At 37.9% G+C, this 18,824-nt stretch overlaps 1 protein-coding gene across 5 annotated transcripts in view; it reads left to right on the top strand.

Moving 5' to 3' along the window:
• Window positions 1-6,924, top strand: part of NEK10 (NIMA related kinase 10) — a 214,979-nt gene extending 208,055 nt beyond the window's left edge. For 3 of the 5 annotated variants that reach the window (XM_031940381.1, XM_031940385.1, XM_031940380.1), the window contains one exon: window positions 3,465-6,924. In XM_031940381.1, the coding sequence (XP_031796241.1) occupies window positions 3,465-3,603 (139 nt within the window). In that variant the 3' untranslated portion in view covers window positions 3,604-6,924. Of the gene's footprint in view, window positions 1-1,012 lie in introns of all 5 variants that reach the window. The other 2 variants (XM_031940384.1, XM_031940383.1) reach the window with 1 other exon arrangement.
• The last annotated feature ends 11,900 nt before the right edge of the window (window positions 6,925-18,824 follow it).

Here is an 18,824-nt window from a genome sequence, read left to right as displayed (position 1 = left end):
CAATGGGTAGCCAAAGGTTAGCCTAAACAAAGGTAACTAGTTTCACTGTTTTCCCTTTAGGGCTCTTCCCATCCCACATTTATAAGGCAGGTTAAGTTAGCAATGAAGTCTCCTTCCAAGCTTGGAGATAAGCAGTCTATCCTTAGAGCTGAATAGTGAGGTATCCCTAGGGAAATCAGATTACTTCAGAACCAGGATTAAAATCCACATTCAGAGTCAGGGTTTTGTGTCCACCCCTTTATGCCACCATCTCAATTGGCTGTGAGCCATATAATCACTTCTTATATTCTTTGAACTCTTTGAGTACAACCATATTTAATCACCAGTCATTAAGATGTTAGAGCTCTCAGCCCAAGAAAAGGACGGTATTTTTCTCTGTTTTCATATTGTTGCTGTCATTTGTGTAGCTTCCTGCCAAATTTATGTACAATTAGAGAGGACAGTTTATGTAGAATCATATATTTTATGATAGGGAAAAATCACAAACATTTATTGAACCCCAGCAGGGCATGAAGCAGTCTTTGCCCAGTAAGCCCATTTCCTTCTGCAAACTTTATTTGCCAGAATGACTTGCCCAGCAAGTAAAAACACACATTTTAAAGGCTGTTGACATTCAAATGTGTATATATATATATATATATATATATATATATATGTCACTTTGAACTGCTTCATTATTTTCACTTTAAGTGAACAATAGAATTAGCAGCTTCCTTTCTGAAAAATCTTTTTTACATTCAGTAAAAAATTGGTCTTTCTCAAAACTTTTAATGCCATCTTTACAACATTTTCCTTAATGACCTCCTAATAAGAGTTTCTTTTAATATGAAACATGAGTTTGGAAAGAATTTTACTGTGATGTAAGTATTACAAATAGATATAATAACTCTGTCAAGTAGCTGGAGGTTCAGGGAGGTTAAATTTCTCTCATGGGCACATGACAATGGCCAGGCTCCTAATATCAGCGAGTAAACTCGGCTATTTCTCACTAGAGAGACTCTTCTCATTTCAGGTATCATTCTTATCCATGGGGAACGAAGAACTATCCAACTAAAAGATGAAAAACCTGTGTTTGAGTGGACTGGGCTTTGGGTTTCCCAATGAAGTTAACCTGCCAGGACTTCCATTATTATCGTGTGATGGCCAAAGGGATAAGCTCTGCCCGAAGGGTATTGAAGAGAAGAAACCAGCGCTGAGACGAATCCCAGATGCGTTTCTGGGTTATTGAAGCTCAGGATCTGAGGCTGCCATCACGGCTGCTCCGGTCTCTGCAGAGAGCTCTGTGCCTGTTTACTCCGTCAGGTTGCCGCAAGTTTCAATTGCTGGGAGGAAACATTCTTCAACAGAACTCTCTTCCATTTAAGGGGGAAAAAAAGCTTTTCCTATGTCTTAAAGAAGGATTTGATCCTCAGGATGTTTAAGGGCATGGAGCCTTCCCTGTGTCAAAAATAGGGATAGATTTGCAAAAAGGGGGGATAAAAAACAAGATCCAAATAACATTTGGAAGATCCACTGTATCCAATAATTTCGATAGAAATTCAAAACTGCAATTTGCAATTTAAATGAAAGAATTGGCTTGATATCAACCACCTGGGTGCTAGTAAACTTCAAACTTGATACAGGGTAGACAGTATTTGCAAGCTGTACAGCTTCAGAGAATAACTGTCGATTTTTAAATTTCAGGCCAGAAGAGTAGATTATATTCATGTACAGTGTGCATATATATGTATATATATATAAATGTATATAATAAGTAGATAGATATATAGATGATAGATATTTTATGTTTACCTAAAAAAAGAAATAGCTAGATGGAAGAGATGCTTTGCTGCTAATCAAACCTCTAGGGCTTAATGAAAGTTGAAAAGATATATATCCCATCTCTGAAATCCCATCATCCTGACTCCAAGGCTTGCCCTATTGAAGTTTAAACAATTGTTGAAAAAGAAAATTATTGTGTAATGAATGTTAAGTTCTTGTATCCGGCGTGAGCGACTGTAAAGGATGACATATATACATATATTATCATATATAACACATAAGGTTTGTATATGTATTTATGCATCAGAATATCAAGATGCCAAACAGTGGCACATCCCCATATATATTTGGTATTGACTAAAAGGTACAGTTCTGAAATGATCATCCTTCATATATATGTGTACATAAACAACACGTGTATACACACTGCTTCCTGCATTAACTAGAGTGTATCTTGACAAATCTTTACAGAAACTTCCCATGCCATGTCAGAGCTTCCATACTAGAGGATATTGCATTATCATTTTCATACCCTTTAAGAATCTTTAAATATCTAGCAGTAAAGCAGACCGAAATACTACTTCCCTGTAAGACCCTTTTGCTGACTTTAGAAAATATATATTTGCATTTTTACTTTTGCACAATAGGGAAAGGATTTGGCTGATTATATACATAGTTAAGCTAATTACAGCTATTTAGTTATTTTAAAATGGCCTAAAAAGAATGACCCATGTAGTGTAATAACTCCCTTATTGTGATCTGATACATATATATTTTTTGTTATCACATGATTTTACCATTTATTTTACTTTCCTATGCTAATAAAGATTGGAATATAACAATTTGAGCACATAATCTACTTAATGGAAAAATCAGAATGTTAACCCTATAAGCTTCTTTATTACCTTCCTCTTTGTTTTTTAGAGGTGGTTCACAGTACTTCTGTGAGACTCTTTTTTTTTCTTTTAGTAGAATCACAATCTTAAGCCCAGTCTCAGCCCCCTTTCAGTTTTAGAAGCTTTTATCTTTAAAGGAATCTTTCCAAACTCTCGGAATCCTGACTGCTTTTTGGTCAGTGGGAGTCCTTGGCAAGGATAATTCCCATTAAAATTTAAATCCTTGCAACTTCCTAGAATTGTCTTCATTTAGGAAAAAAAATCATTTCTTTAATAGCTTATTTTTCCAAATACATGGAAAGATAGTTTTCAACATTCACCTTTGCAAAAACCTTATGTTTCACATTTAAGAATCTTTCATTTCAAGAGTGGTTTGAATAGACTTCATATTAGAATTTTTCTCAGGGTAAACTGTACTTCTTGTATCCTTTAGTTTATAGTCTTAAAGTTTCTTGATCCATTCAGGAAAGAAGATATATAAAATACATCTTCAAGTTGTCCATTGAAATACATTTTTTTTGATTTGTGGCTATAAGTATATCTCTTATAGGTCTTTTGGGGAGACTTTTGGAGGCACATTCTTAATCCCAAGGTGATTCTGAATCTTTTTCCTCTACCAAGATATGCTGACATATCTTTTCTCACCGTACATTTCTCTGATGTACTGCGAGCATGAAGTTCATTGGGAAGCTTTGGAATTTTATGAAGTGTTTGTTTTCTGCTTTCATTACACGATCTTCCTTTTCTTCCTCTTCTGCCTCTTCTGATTGTTGGTTCTTCCTTGAAGCAATGTCCATCTTATTACAGGCCAGAAGAGCAGACATCACACGGGAAGACTCTGAAAAGAAGCCAGGTGAAGGATGGACAGGATGAGGGGGAGCGCCGCACTGGGGCTGAAGGCTTCAGCAGGGGACCTGTCATAGTTTCTTTTTCACTATCTGACTGAACGTGCCCAAGAAAAGATCTATGTTCTGGATGGACAGTACTACTCTTTTCATCTATGCTTTTTCTTATTTGCTGAAAAGTATCGATTATTTTAGTCAAGTTCAACTTTGGTTGTTTCTTCATATTAAAATTGAATTCATTATCTGTGTTTGACCAGGAATCGTCAGCCCTGTCTTGTCAGACAGCAATTAACCAGAAGGAGGTTGCCATTAAATGGAATACACTAGCTCTGAGGGGACACATGCCATTAAGTGGCAGGCTAAACCCATAGAGAAGTTTAGCAGACTAACCCCAAAAGGGAGTTAGCTGGGGAAGGGGGTTATACCATTGATTGGCAGGCTAACCCTAACAGGGATTTAGCCTGTATATTTTAAGCTAATTTTTATATTAAAAATATATTCATCCCTATAAAGTTTGCCTTTATACCCCTGGAGGGTACCAATGGGAATCTTTGTTATCAGATCAGTTACTACAAGGGCATTATAATTAAAAAAATAAGAACTATATCTCCAAAATGATTGGAAACGCTTTAAAATATAATGCTAAGAAAAACTCAAAAGTTTAGTCAGCGCTCCAGAGGCCTGCCCCTGCTTGATCATGGCAGAGTGGAGTTGAGTGGTCATGGGAAAGTCTTCCTTTTAGATGCCACAGAGTTCCTTGAGGCATCTGGTTTTTGCTCACAATGGCCCAGTTAGAAGATTAAAGAATCCAGGTTTGTGGTGGGATAAGAGTATTTAAAATACCTGCGTTATCTAACTTATCCAGCTTTTTTCTCTCCTTTTTTTTGGCCACAGCCTATCTTGGTAAGTGATTTGATTTTATGTATGTTTTTCACTTAAAAACAGACACATAAAAATCTGGATTGGTCGGGATGTACATAAATCTGAAAATATCACTGTTCTTTTGGTTAATATGGGTGGGGAAGAGGAATGACCCCAGCAAGTCACTCACTCTATTACTTCAATGGCCCAGAGATGATCTATCATCTCCACATCTATGGACAGAGACAGAGTTCTCCAACTCCCTTTGTCAATTCGAGGTCAAATCAAAGATTATGATGACCTCGTTTTTGCCCATCCGTATCTTGACCTTCTCTCAATTGTTATTATAAGTGGTAATCTCAGAGGTAATCTCATTCCCTGATCCTCTTCCACATGGCCCCGGCAGCTACTGAAAGCCTAGAACCTTATTAAAGGATAGAAGTCGGTTGTTGCATGCATCCTGGTCTCCTTAGGTAGGAGTGGACGAGAAGCCTAGTGATTCAGCTTACTGGCAAAGTGCAGACTACTCCCTCAAAATTCTCCAGGATTTTGTAATGGGTGTATTTGATATTATTGTTCAGGAGTAAACAGCTGATTATCTTCTTGGAAGGAAGCGTTTAGACTCTTCCAGGGTCATTGAGTATAGTGGAAGTTGTAATTCTCCTAAGTATAAAGGGGAGCAAAAGCATGACCAGCAACAAAAACAATGGATCCTTTCTGTCCTTCTGTTTTTACTTATGTTGTTTCTTTTTTCTAAAAGAGCAGTTTATTGACCCTTTCTACTATCATTGTCACACAAATGTGTGATTCTCCTAGGACATAAGTTGTCCAGAGAAGTTGGGTAGCATGTAGGGCCTTACTTAATGCACTGATTTATATCCCAAGGGCCTGTTATTCTGGCTTCTCCAAAGACTCTCTAAGATAACGGGGAGAAACTGGCTTGTAGTGAAAGTCTATTAATTTTGCTTTTGACTTGTCTTAATTGTCTTCCTGTGTGAACAAGTCCTCCTTTGAACTGAGAAAGTCTTGATAATCTTTTATTGATTGCATTTCTCTTTTATTTTGCTTCTCTCTTCTGTATAATTTGTAATTATTTGTTGTGCTGTGAAAATCCCAGTTAGTTCATGTAATTCAAAAAGATTTAACTTTGTAAGAATAGAATACAAATCAGCCTTTTGGGATCACTTTTGATTCACAAATGCTTCAGTTAATTATCTTTTGATCCATCAGCTATGTCTGAATATGTGCTCTTGAACTTTACTTTTTTAAGCCCACATTTTCTATTCCTCATGAAGTGACTGTGACGGTCACGGTTACCCCTGCTTGTTGGTCATCAGAATCGTTATTTCTCACACGTGTGCTCTTCTAGCCCCCTTATGGCTAAACTATCATGAATCATAATAACTTGGACCTTAAACCAAAGGTTAATGGTTAAGAAGTGCTTATGTTGAATGAACATTTTGGCTTTTGATAGTTCGCCATCCTTTGTTGGCAAACGGGACTTTGCTCATCAGACAATTGCTGAGTTGCCCTAAACATTACAGTGTGCAGCATTGTTGATTAGGGGTCACTATTGTCCTTAAGGTTCCAGAATTCAGCTGACTAGAGGAGACGAATTTGAGGCTCAAATCCAGGATTTCACCTGGGGTGGTTTTGAATGGTAACTACAAATGTTCAGCAACAGTTACCATGAATATTTTTCTTTTGTGATGACCATGACATTGCATGGTTGTGTTGGATCAATATTATGCAGCCACATTCTTTGTCATTGGTTTCCTTAGATGTGCTTTCTTGAGGGGGAAGGCAAATGGGATGGAAAATTAGATTCTGGCTATGCTTTGGGTTTGTTGGTTTGATGTTTTTTTAGCCTTAGTTCCTCTGGAAATAACTTTAACCGTCTATATGAAGGCAGAAACTTGACTCATTTAAGTGCTTTTCATTGCTTCCTTCTTGCTTTTTGCCGTGTTTATTTGCTAGAGCACAGAACAGATGCTGTCAGTGCAAAAAAGAGCATGGCCAAAACAGTTCTTCAGACATGCCTTGGAAATTCAACTCCAGGCAACCCAGAAGCTCCTTTCCCTCCCATAAAAAAGAATGGTCCCATTTCTTGGCCTTGACTTCTTAGTGAAACTCTCTCCAAATATTCACCTTTTTATTTTTGTCTTCCAAGCACAATTATTGCCCATATGTATGTATATATGCACATAAGTGCTTTGATTTATATAGACATACACACACCGAGGAGGCAGGAAAGATGCACATACACATAGGATATATATTTGTACATGTATATACATATGTATGTATATAATAAATTTTATATGTAGCATATAAATATGTATTTCCAGATACCACTTAAATTGTATTAATTATTCTAATGAAAAACTTTCAATGCTCGATTTATGAATTTTAGCCAGATTTTGTTTTTTTTAAGTTCAATGTTGTTGTATATAGCATCTATATCCATTAATACTGTTTTTCATATTAATAAGAAAATTTAAATGTTTCCTGGAAACTTCTGTGTGTCATTATAGTTAATACATATAGTCAAGAAAACATTATTGTTGATTTTTTTTTTGCTGTGATATTGGTTTGAGATCTACAAGAGGAATAAAAAAGAACTTTACTATTCTAAATAGATGACTAATGAGCACTGCAGATTGGTTGTGCCAGTGGGTCGATCCACAATAAAAAGCTATTAAGTTTTTTCTTTAAAGCTTGCTCACTCATAAACACAGCAGTCTCCTTGGCAGCTATTACTGGGATTTTTTTTACAGTAGTACCTATTTTTGGTGCTAAAAATAGACTGCAATTAACTATGGCAATAATTCAATTTTCAACAGAAAGCTCAACATCATTTGCCTAGAAATACGAAACAATTTCTTCCAAAGGGGAGAAGGTTCTCTGCTCTACATCCCAAGCCATATCTGGGAACAATGGATTAAACACCATGGAAATGTGACCTGGAATGAGATTGTTTCAGACTTGTTTCTGGAGGGACACAAAAAGTTCTTGAACAAAGCCATGAATTTTTCCCATTTAAAAAAATAGAAAAGTACCCTTGATTGTCCTTCCAATGTGTCTTTAAATAGATAGATAAATGAGTTGCATTTGATTTCATTTTCAAATATATGAACCTGCTCATGAAGAATTACCTTTGGTTTTTGCAAAGATGTGCAAAACTGTTACTTTAGAATACATAGGGATTTGTGCCAGATATTTGAAAGCAGCGAGAAGTCATCTATGAAAATAATTTAAAGGCCCCACATCTTAAAGTTAAATTGAGATGGTAGCTCACAAAATAATATTTTTAAGTCATGAGTAGTCCATCATTTCAAGGGCCTCTCTTTTCAGTATTCCGAAGGCACTCAGAAGTCCTCTTGATGACATACATCCCCACTGAATAAAACAAAAGCAAAGGCCCTTGAGCTCCATTAATACCCCTTACTTCAGTCATTTTTGGAGTATCAGGGTAGTTTTTTAAGGAGATGTCACCTTAAGAAAATACAGGCAGTATTTTTTATAGGCTCCACAGAATTCATCCTCATGTAAAGGGAAGAAAAATGATCTGTTTCAGGCCAATGATGTCCCAAAGATGTAGGGTCTTCTTTACTAATAGCCCCATCCTTAAGAATTGGGAGGCAAGGTGGTACAGTGACAGAGCACCAGCCCTGAAGTCAGGAGGACCCAAGTTCAAATCCCACCTCAGACACTTATCACTGACTCTGGGCAAGTCACTTAACCCCAATTGCCTCAGCCAAAAAAAAAAAATTGGGAGGCAATTTGTAACAGCAAGGCTGAGGTGTAGAGGCCCCCCTTAGTCTCTGGTGTCCACTTCATTGTGGGAAGGATGCTCCAACATTTCCAGCAGCAAACTTTTCTCCTGCCTCTGGGATTAAGCCCAGCAGAAGAAGAGCCATAGCTATCTTGGTCCCTGTTGGATGTTTGTTTGGAGACTGTGCTTGTTATTGCCCGAGATGCTGCAAAAGGAGCCACCCTTCTCTGGAGGTAAGTCAAGACCGTGCCCTCTCCCCACGGCCTGTTGCAGTCCCAGCACACACAGGTACCTTTCTACTCTTGGTTTTTTTTGGAATACCCTTTGGGGTATTCCAGGGGAAGCCAAAGGCTCCCAGAAGAGGCACATTGAGCAGTAAGCCATCAATATTTGTAAATAAGGGCCATTCACCTTACTCCACCAGGGGGCTAAGATTACTATATACTCTAGTGCAAACTTGGGAGGAAATACTCTGTCAGATTTTTTTTTCAGGTAAGTCCAGGCGCTTTTGAAGAATCGTGCATTCAGGCAGATGGAAAAAAAAAAGAACTAGGGGTTGTTGTTTTCAGTAAGGCAATGGTTAATCAAGCTGCTGAAAGATTCCATCATTTGCTTTTTCCAAACCAACAAGCAACAATTTAAGAACTTTCGGTACATTTTGTCCACTGGCATTCAGCGGATCAGAACTGAATTATAATGCTTCCTGTAGTCTATTGTTCCCAGTGGCAATTCGTAGGTTCACAGAACCGAGCTGTCTTTTGAAAAGAAGTGAAACTTGTAATCTCACATGGCCCAACCACATCTCTCTCTCTGGATGGTCACAGTCCAGAAATGCACAGGGACAAAAGAGTCTGGCTGTGGAATGTTAATGCATAGTGTATTATCTCCTTTCTTGTCAACTTAGACAATGACACTCCTTTCACCCCCTACCTTCCCCATAGTCTAACTCGCTCCTGTGGGGATGCTGGTTTATCATCAGTGGAAATATTTTTAGAGTTGTGTCCATAGGGGATAATGGGAGTGAGAGAGGCAATCAGATTTCCTGCCTACCCTCGAGATGTTCTGAAGATACCTCAACCCTTCCTGCATGAACACACAGACATACTGGAAAGCTGCTGGTGATCCTAGCTTCAAGATAAAGCTGGTGTTAAAACAAAGAAATGCTCTTGTGAAACCTTTATGTGAAAAATAGGAGCAAACTTTATTTTTGCTATTTATTAAATATGTCAAATGTGGGTGAAAATAAAAAGAATATTTTCAGTCATTTGGAAAAAAATATTGTCATTAGTTTACTTCTACAAGAGCACGTGCCATTTAAAAATTGATCATGAATAGGTTTTTTAAAAATATAGAATGTAAGATTTCTGAAAGCAGTCCCTGCTTTATATCCATCCCCAGTTCCTAGAGCAGTATGTGTTCCTTAATACTTCTTTGCTGATTAATTTTCCCTTCCTCAGTTTTGTAAATATTCATTTGAATCTGCTTGGTTGAAATAGTTAAACATATCAGCCACCTCTGGATCCAGATTGGAAGCTGTCATCCTGTTGACAGCCGTAAGCACCCAGATACATGGCTCTGAACACCCCAAAACTGCAACGGGAATCAACTTCTGAACAATGTGTCCTCCTCTTCAATTCTTTATGGACCTAATTTTTGTCAAATGTAAGTATCCCATTCTTGGATCCCCTTAGGAAATACTCTTTATGAGTTTCTTTGGCTTAAAAAAAGATTCTTCTGCAGTAAACTTGGGGATAAGCACAACATAGCCAGCCTAACCCTCAGAGAAAAGCACACAATCCATTGGACAGGATGTACTCAGAGCCTTTTCAGGCTTGTAAGTCCTACCCAACCTCTCAATGGCCTGGCTTTTTGCCATGATTTTCACTTTCTCTCCATGGAGAAGCACTGGAGGAGGATTTTCAAAGCAGGACCACTTTAGGTTTTCCTTAAATTAACCTTAATCTAAGAAAAAAGTTGTAATTTTTCTCATATTTTTTTGTTTCTCTTTGATAATGAGGAGTGAGACTCCTTCAGGGAAATGGTAACATAAGATTACTTGGAGGTGACCCAAAGGCTGTGTACCTTATATCTAACATGATACATTTATTCATTAGATATACAAATCCAGAGTTGCTATCTTGACAAATTAAACAACATAAATAAATGAAACAGTAAGTCTTGGCCTGACAAGCAGGGAAAGAAGTAAATCTTTTCCCCCAGGCATTTTTGGTGTGACCAGTGCTCCTAAAGGCCATCCTCATCAGTGTTTCAACAAGCATCCCCTAGCTACTTAAAATTTTGTGGGACACCATTTTCTTAATTTAGCCTTTTCCAAGTAGGAACTAATTGATTCTTCTTGGTAATTATGTTTATAAGGCAGAGAACAGAAATTAAATGAATTAAAGGATATAGTTTGGCTCTACAAAATGCAATTTATAAAATACCTTTTAAGCAAAGACCTAATATGTCTCACTTTTAAAGATTGTATTCCTCATCCAAAAATTAGTGCTATAATTCTGTTGTCTAAAGCCTTCATTTGTACTGTTCCCCCCCCCCCCACCAAGCTACCTCTTTAAAATGTAGATTTCCTATTTTCTCGAATACTTCAAAAGGTCTAATCCATGCAACGAGTATAATAAACTGAAACCCTTCTGTGGATAAAATGACGATAAAATGAAAAATGATTTCTGCTTTCCAAAGAGTTCCCCTAGTATTAGGGGGGAAGGGGAGGGTACGACTATATGTCCATGGTGTGGACATGTATTTATATTTCTATATGCATATATTTATATGCATAATTTGAAGAGAATGCTAAGAACTAGAGAGAAATGTCATGAAAGGATCATTGTCATTGGAATCCACGACTGCTGTTTTTTTCCTTGTATCTCCCCCAAGAAAAAAAGTCGGCAGACTCCTTGTTCCCCACTGCCACACAGAGGGATATTCTCTCTGCCAGTATTAGAAACCTTTCCTCTGAAACATATCATTTGGAGCAATTCCTTGTTCCTATGATCTCCCTGCTTCCAAATTAGTTTCCCTCCTTTTTCAAGTAATTCAGGACCTGGGATATGGTGGTCTCCATTCCAGCTCCCCTCTCAGACTTGGAATACACATAAGCTGATACCCCCTCAGACATTCTGGTTTTCAAATGGACAAAACTGTTCAGCTGCCATGACCTAAATCTTCACTGTATCTTAGCTACCCACAGAAATGATTATACCCTACAGCTCATCATTACCCATAAGTGGGCCATATGTGTGACTTGGAACCCTTACCATCATCTCCTGTTCTTCCACCATTCTGTGTATCCTAATACCCATTTCTTCTGTTTTCTCCCATTTTCCATTGAACTCCCTTTCATCTCCATAGATTCAACACTGTAATTAACCATTCCAATTATACACTCATAATCATTGTCCCTGTGAGTTTCATGGCTTACCAGTCTTGGCTTAAATCCAATATATACTTTTGTCCTAAGAGTTTTTATTCATTTTCTCTTCTGATTTTAGGATATACCCTATTGCTTTATCTATGTGTGGGACTTAATTATTAATTTTTTTCTTGATAAATTTGCTGTTTCTCCTGTTTTTTATATTCATTCTTTAATCCACTTTTTTATTTTATTTTTTTGTTATACATGTATATTAACTTTTTAAACACAGTAATTTATGAATACGTTAGGAGAGAAAAATCAGAACAAAAGGGAAAAACCACGAGAGAAGAAAACTCAGAAAAAAGTATGAACATAGCATATGTTAATTTACATTCAATCTTCATAGTTCTCTTTCAGGATTCAGATGGCATTTTCTATCCAAAGTTTATTGGGATTGCTTGAACTGCGCTGATGAGAAGAACCAAGTTTTTGATAGTTGGTCATTGCACATTCTTCTTGTTACTGTGTACATATTCCTGGTTCTCCTTGTTTTGCTCGCCTCCAGCTACATAAATCTTTCCAGGCCTTTCTATAATCAGCTTGTTCATCACTGTTATAGAACAAAAATATTGCATTATTTTCACATACCATAACTTTATAGCCATTCCCCAGTCTATTGGCATCTACTCATTTTCCAGTTCTTTGCTACCACAAAAAGAGCTGCTACAAACATTTTTGCACGTGTGGGTCCTTTTCCTTCCTTTATGATTTCCTTGGGATACAAACCCAGTAATGGCACTGCTGGGTTTGAAGGGTATGCACAGTTTTATACCCTTTTGGGCATAGTTCCACATTACACTCCAGAATAGCTGGGTCAGTTCACAGTTCCATCAACAATGTTTTAGTGTCCTAGTTTTCCCGCAGTCCCTCCAACATTTATCATTATCTTTTCCTATTATTTTAGCCAATCTGAGAAGTGTGAGGTAGTACTTCAGAGTTGTTTTATTTTGCATTTTTCTAATCAATAGGGATTTAAAACATTTTTTTCATATGACTATAGATGGCTTTAATTTTATCGTCTGAAAATTGTTCATATCCTTTGATCATTTATCATCTAATCCACTTTCTAATTCCTTTCTCTTTACTTGAAAACAGACCTGAAGCAAGATTAGTTTGCAAGGCATAAAATTGAGGGATGTAGGGTTTACTAGCCTGGGTTCCTGCCCTGAACAGTGTCTACCAGGACTGACCCCACTTAGATATAAATCCCACTCTATTAAATGTGAAAGTGTTGTATAAAAATGCGCATGCCTTAATTTAAGTATTTTATTGCTAAAAATGGTAACCATCATTTGAGTCTTCACAGTTTGTAATAATGAAAAATTGAAATATTGCAAGAATTATCCAAATTTAACAGAGACAATGTGATCACACATTGGGAAAATGCCACCAATTGACTTGCTCAAAGCTTGGTTGCCAGTAAACCTTCAATTTCTAAAAAAAAAAAAAGTCAATATATGCAAAGCACAGTAAAGCAAACCACAATAACACAAGATACATCTGAAACTTAACTGTGGATGTACTGTAGTGCCCTTACCCTACCAACAGAGGGTTCAAGAGCATTACAGAAAGTTAACACCACCATACTGTACCTGGAGATCTCATCAGTTCCTATGATTTAAATTCTCATCATTATATAGATGATTTTCAGATCTAATTATCTCGCCCTAACCTCCCCACTGACTTCCAATCATGTATCTCTTAATCTAAATCTCTTAACCACCTTAAACTTAACATGTCTAAAATCATATTACTGAACTACTGAATGCAGCCAGAGAAAGTCACATTATCCTATTGACTGGGACCACTCCAACTTTACATGTAATTTCAGTTAGACCCTCACTTGGCAAATGTATATTGTTATGTCAGTGACTCCCTGTGCAACTGTCCTTAGCAGTTGTAGCAAATTTCCTTTTCTTTCCTCAAGGACTTGATGCTATTCCTTCCAATCCTTAGTCTACCTCCCCCTCCTCCCAACCACTATTTTCTTAGGGCATGCATCATGTTCCCTCATTTTTCCTCCTCATAACTTCAAAAAAACTTTAAATTGTCTTATTTCTCTAATTATTCTCCTTCAAAGACCTCCGATCCAACTCCACTGACCACCTCCCAACCCAGGCCTCCCTCAGGCTTTGGCCTGGCTGGAATAATTTCCAATTTCTCCCTAATGCTGGCTTCCTCCCTGCTGCCTCCCGACATGCTCAGGTAGCTCCATCCTTACAGGGGAACACCTCTAGGTTTCACACCATCTAGAACACAAACCAAAGCCAGCATTTTGGGTCCATTTGTTTGCTTTTGCTGCTGACTGATATGTACAACAAAGTAAGAGACAATGATCTTGGTGTTTTCAATATCTTGCTTAGAATCATTTGTGCACATCTACAATAGGTGCTTTCTCAGTCTTTACTAAACTCACCACAGTCTGCCTTCCAACCTTATTAATCAATTGAGACAATTGGATATAGTAGTTAATAATAATCTCCTTCTAAAGGGATGGGGAAATGGCAAACTAGTTCAGTGTCTGCCAAGAAAATCCCTAATGAGGTTATGAAAAGTTAGAAGTGACTGAAATGACAGAACAACAAAGTTACTAATGGCTTCTGAACTGCCAAATCCAATGACCTTTTCTCATCTTCTTAATCTTTCTATGGTTTTTGACACTATGGATCTTCATGATTCTTTAGATTTTCATGGTGTTAATCTCTCCTGGCTCTTCTATCTTTCCCTTTTGTTGGACCATCAAGTTAACGCCTGCTAAGGGCAGGGGGAATACTCTCCAGGGTCCTGTCCTGAGCTTCTGCTTTTATCCTAGTTTATTTGGTGATCTCATCAGTTCCAATGGATTATATTCTTACCATTATTCTGAGGATTCTCAAACATATTTATGTAGCCTTAACTTCTCTGCTGATTTCCAGTTTCATATCTCCAACTTCTTATCCAGTATCTCAACCTGGATACCTCCTAAATATCTTAAACTCAACTTGTCCCCAAACCCTTTCCTCTTTCTTCACTTTCCTATTGCTGTTGAGGGTATCACCATCCTCCTGGTCACTTAAGATTACAACTCAAGGATTCTGTCCTTGAATGCTTATTGTCTCTCATCCTCATATCCAATCTCCCACCAACTCCTCTTTTCCTCTCCAACTGCCATCACCCTGGTACGGGCCCTCATTACTTCATGTCTGGACAACAATTGTCAGCTAATTCCTTCCTCTGTCTTAAGTCTCTCTGCACTTCAATCTGTACTTTATTCAGCTAGCAAAGTGATCTTCCTAAAATTTAGGGCTGACTATATCTCTTCTCTACTTCATCAACTGCAGTGTTTTTGCCAAGAAAACTCCAAATGGGATCATGACGAGTCAGACCAAGTAGCAGCAGCAACAGCAGCCTTATGTCCTTTTTGAGCTGCAATTATCAACTCCTTCCTATAAGATTCCTTCTGAAAGTCTCTTAGAATTCTGAAACTTAACATATTCAGAATGGAACGCAATATCTGCATTTAAAAATATTTTTTAAAAATTGCATTTAAAAAATTTTAGTGCAATATCTGCATTTAAAAAAGTGTGTGTGTGTATTTATTTGTACACACAAATATTCTTATATCATGATAGCCTTCCTCCAAATATACCATATAACAATGGGAAAAAATCAGCATAACTGATTACTACAGCAAAATTGCTGCTACAAGGATTTGGGTGTCATGGGGGTCCTTTTTTCCTCATCAATAACCTCATTGGAGTATAAGCCCAGTAACTGAATCTCTGAGTCAAAAAAGTATGAGCATTTTAGTCACTTTATTTGCATAATTCCAAATTGCTTTCCAGATGGTTGCACTGATTGAGAGTTCCACTGACAATGCACCAGTATGTAGATTTTCCTGAAACCTCTAGCACGAACTATTTCCATCTTTCTTTTCTTCACCTATTTCCACAGGATGAGAGGAATCCTCAGGTTATTTTGAATTTTCATTTTTTATCATTAGTGATTTGAAACATGTACTTGTTAACAATTTGCAATTCTTTTGAAAATTTTCATGTAGTTCATAATTTGCATTTCTTTTGAGGACCATTTGAAACTCATATCTTCTACCCTAAACCTTTCTTCCTTTAAACTTCTCTATTTCTTCTCAGTCATCTAGTTTTGTAACCCAAGAGTTATCCTTGATTCATCTGTCCTTAACACCTCCTCACATCTAGCTATTAAATCTTGTTGATTTTGCCTCTGGGATGTCTCTGGCGATCCCATTTTCCCCACTTCTGTGGCCACCATTTTAGTCTGCCTACTCAACAGATCTCACCTGGATTATGGTTGTCTCCTTATTGGTCTCCTTATTTCTAATCTTTTTCCTCTCAAATCCATCCCTTCCACTGCTGTCAAATTATTTTCTTATGGCATCACCCTCATAATCCTCAAATTTCCCCTCATGGCCCTGAGAGTAAAATATAAACTCACCCAGAGCCTCAGATTTCTTATCTTTACACTATTCCTCTCCAGTGCCTAGAATATCTAGCGTCTCATCTTGGCCTTTCAGAATCCTTGTGTTTTTTTCTTTTTCCAAGTCTGGTCCAGGCATGAGTCACCTCCTTGATGGGTTCACTCTATCCCTGGCTCCTATTGTTCTCTTCCTCTTCAAATGGCTTCATGTGGACTTGTCTCTGTATATTTTGTTTCACAAAGTGAGAGGCTCCTCTGTTTTATCTTGTTTTTGTATCCCCTCTTTCTATCAGTCTTTAACCTAGTAGTCAACAAGTAGTATTAAGTCTTACTGTAAGGCAGGTGCTGTGCTAGAAGCTGAGAATACTGAAACCAAAATTAAACAAGGCTCTCTGCCATCAAAGAGTTCCCATGCTATTGGGGAGAAACAATTTGTACATAGAAACGCATATATAAAATATAGGATATACACACTGACCTCTGATCTCATTAATCTTAGATATGTGTGTGTGTATGCACACTCATGTATATGTATATAGGAGCATACTATATGTGCATATAGCATATATATGTGTATAAAATTTTTACATTTTTATACACATACACATATATGTGTTTATACACATATATGTGTATAAAATATTTACAAAAATTAATATAAGGCACTAGGGAAAATCACTAGCATTATGGGACAGTCTCATTCATATGGATATGTAGATTTGAGCTAAGTTTTGAAAGAGGTTAGGGACTGGGAGAGGTGGAAGCAACTGGAAGTCTTGCACAAAGCAGAACTTTCTTATTGAGAACTTTCATTGACATCTACCTAGTGTTAAAAGACCTAGAGACATGCCCCCTTTTCTCTGGGCCCTGGCTTGGGTGTGGACCCAGTAAAAATTGTTGAGAGGTCTAGACTGGACAAGAACTCAACTCAATAGACATTTATTAGAAAAAAGTATAGAAAAATGGCAAGCTTGACCTCTCAGAGAGAGTGCCGATAATTAAGATCATGGAATCAGTGGAATAATTAAAATAATAATAACATATAACAATGTTTATATGGTGTAGTACTATGTTAATGTAATTCTATAATATGATGAAATATGCGTGTAACACATTATATGTAATCACATGTAGATAAATTGTGACATTCTTTCATAAGCGGTGTGTTACATGATCATCATAAAAGCCCCATGTGCTATGCTTACCAGCAGAGATTAATCCTCATTTTATAGGTTAAGAAACTGAGGCTCAGAAAAATGAACTGACATTTTTGTAGTCACGGAGCTAGCAAATGAGAACTAGTACTTGAAACTAAGTCCCTGGTTCTGATCCTATTTTTCTAAATTTGAATTAAAAACATGAGTTTTCATGGAAATTCTATAACTTCCTTTGCTAAGCAGAGAAAAGATTCTAGTAATCCTATTAAAGCTCTAATGAGCATAACTGGTCAATCATAAAGCAAGATTTTTTAATTGGTGGTTTCCAACTGTACTCTGTGATGTTACATTTTCCAGATACACTCTGGCTGTATCATCTGGGTACTAGAGCATTTTCAAATCAGGAGAGAGGTTATATCCTGCATGGAGTGGGCTCTCCCTCTCTTGTCTTTGTCTCTGTCTCTCTGTCTCTCTCTCTCTGCCTATCTCGCTGTTTCTCTGTCTCTGTCTCTGTGTCTCTCTCTTTCTCACTGTCTTTGTATCTGTCTCTGTCTCTCTGTCTCTCCCTCTCTTTGTCTCTGTCTCTTTGTCCCTGTCCCTGTCTCTCTCCCTCTTCCTCCCTCCCTCTTTTCTCCCCTTTCTCTCCCCTCCCCTCTCTCCCTTTTTCATGCAGAGGATGATGACAACTAGAAATCTGTCTGTCCTTGAGCCCTGTGGATGAGGGATCCTTCCTAGAAATGGGTCCATCCTCACTAGAATAGTAATTACTGCTCTTTCTATCACATTCCCCTCCTAACATCGCTTTTAGGTTTATTTCTAAGCCAACAGATCCTTCCTAACTGGACAGATCAGATATTTCTTTCTCTCATTGGAAGACCCATTTTTCAGGGCACATTGACATGTGGGGACATTATCTTACACTGATCATGTCCTCCTCCTTTGTTGCTACTAAGGATCCTGGATAAGTGCATAAATATTAGAATTTCTCATTAGAAATGAGAAATATTAGAATCTAAGTGCTTGACTCACCAGACCCTAGCACAGGGCCTGGCACATAGTAAGTGCTTAATAAGTTTCTGTGGATCGCTCAACTCTCTGAGTGTTTGTCTATTAGAAAGGCCCATAGACGAGAGTGGGGGGGGATTAGAGATAACCTCACCATGACTTGGGAATCCTATAGGGGCTCTCTGTGGTCATCTCAGAACTTTGGCTCTTCCATTACTGGTATAGTACTTATTCTGGGATAAATTCAGTTGGTGATGAGTAAGGGATGCAGGGGATGGCTTCTCCCAGGGACAGAAGTCTCAGTGGAGGGTGTGGCTCCAGGACACCATTAATAGTGGCCAATATTGCAGATTTCCTTGATGAAGAGGAAGGCAGCAGTTCCATGGATGCAGCCCCTGGGAGGATACCACAATAACGGGATGCTGTGAATGAGAGCCATGGTTCACTAGAAGGAGCAGAGGGGGGCATATCGCCAAACATGCAGAAGGCGGGTGAAGAGGACCACAATAAGGAGGAGACATTGCCCTCCCGGGTGCTAGTCCCTGCCATGACAACCTAGTCATCCCACCCCAGTCACGGCCCATTATTACAAACAAAACAGCTAATCTAAACCATCTTGGGCTCTGGGATCACTCCAAGACTCACAGATGGAGTGAT

This window comes from Sarcophilus harrisii, chromosome 5 (assembly GCF_902635505.1).
Source record: "Sarcophilus harrisii chromosome 5, mSarHar1.11, whole genome shotgun sequence".
NCBI lineage: Eukaryota > Metazoa > Chordata > Mammalia > Dasyuromorphia > Dasyuridae > Sarcophilus > Sarcophilus harrisii.
This window is presented reverse-complemented; position numbering and strand designations above follow the sequence as displayed.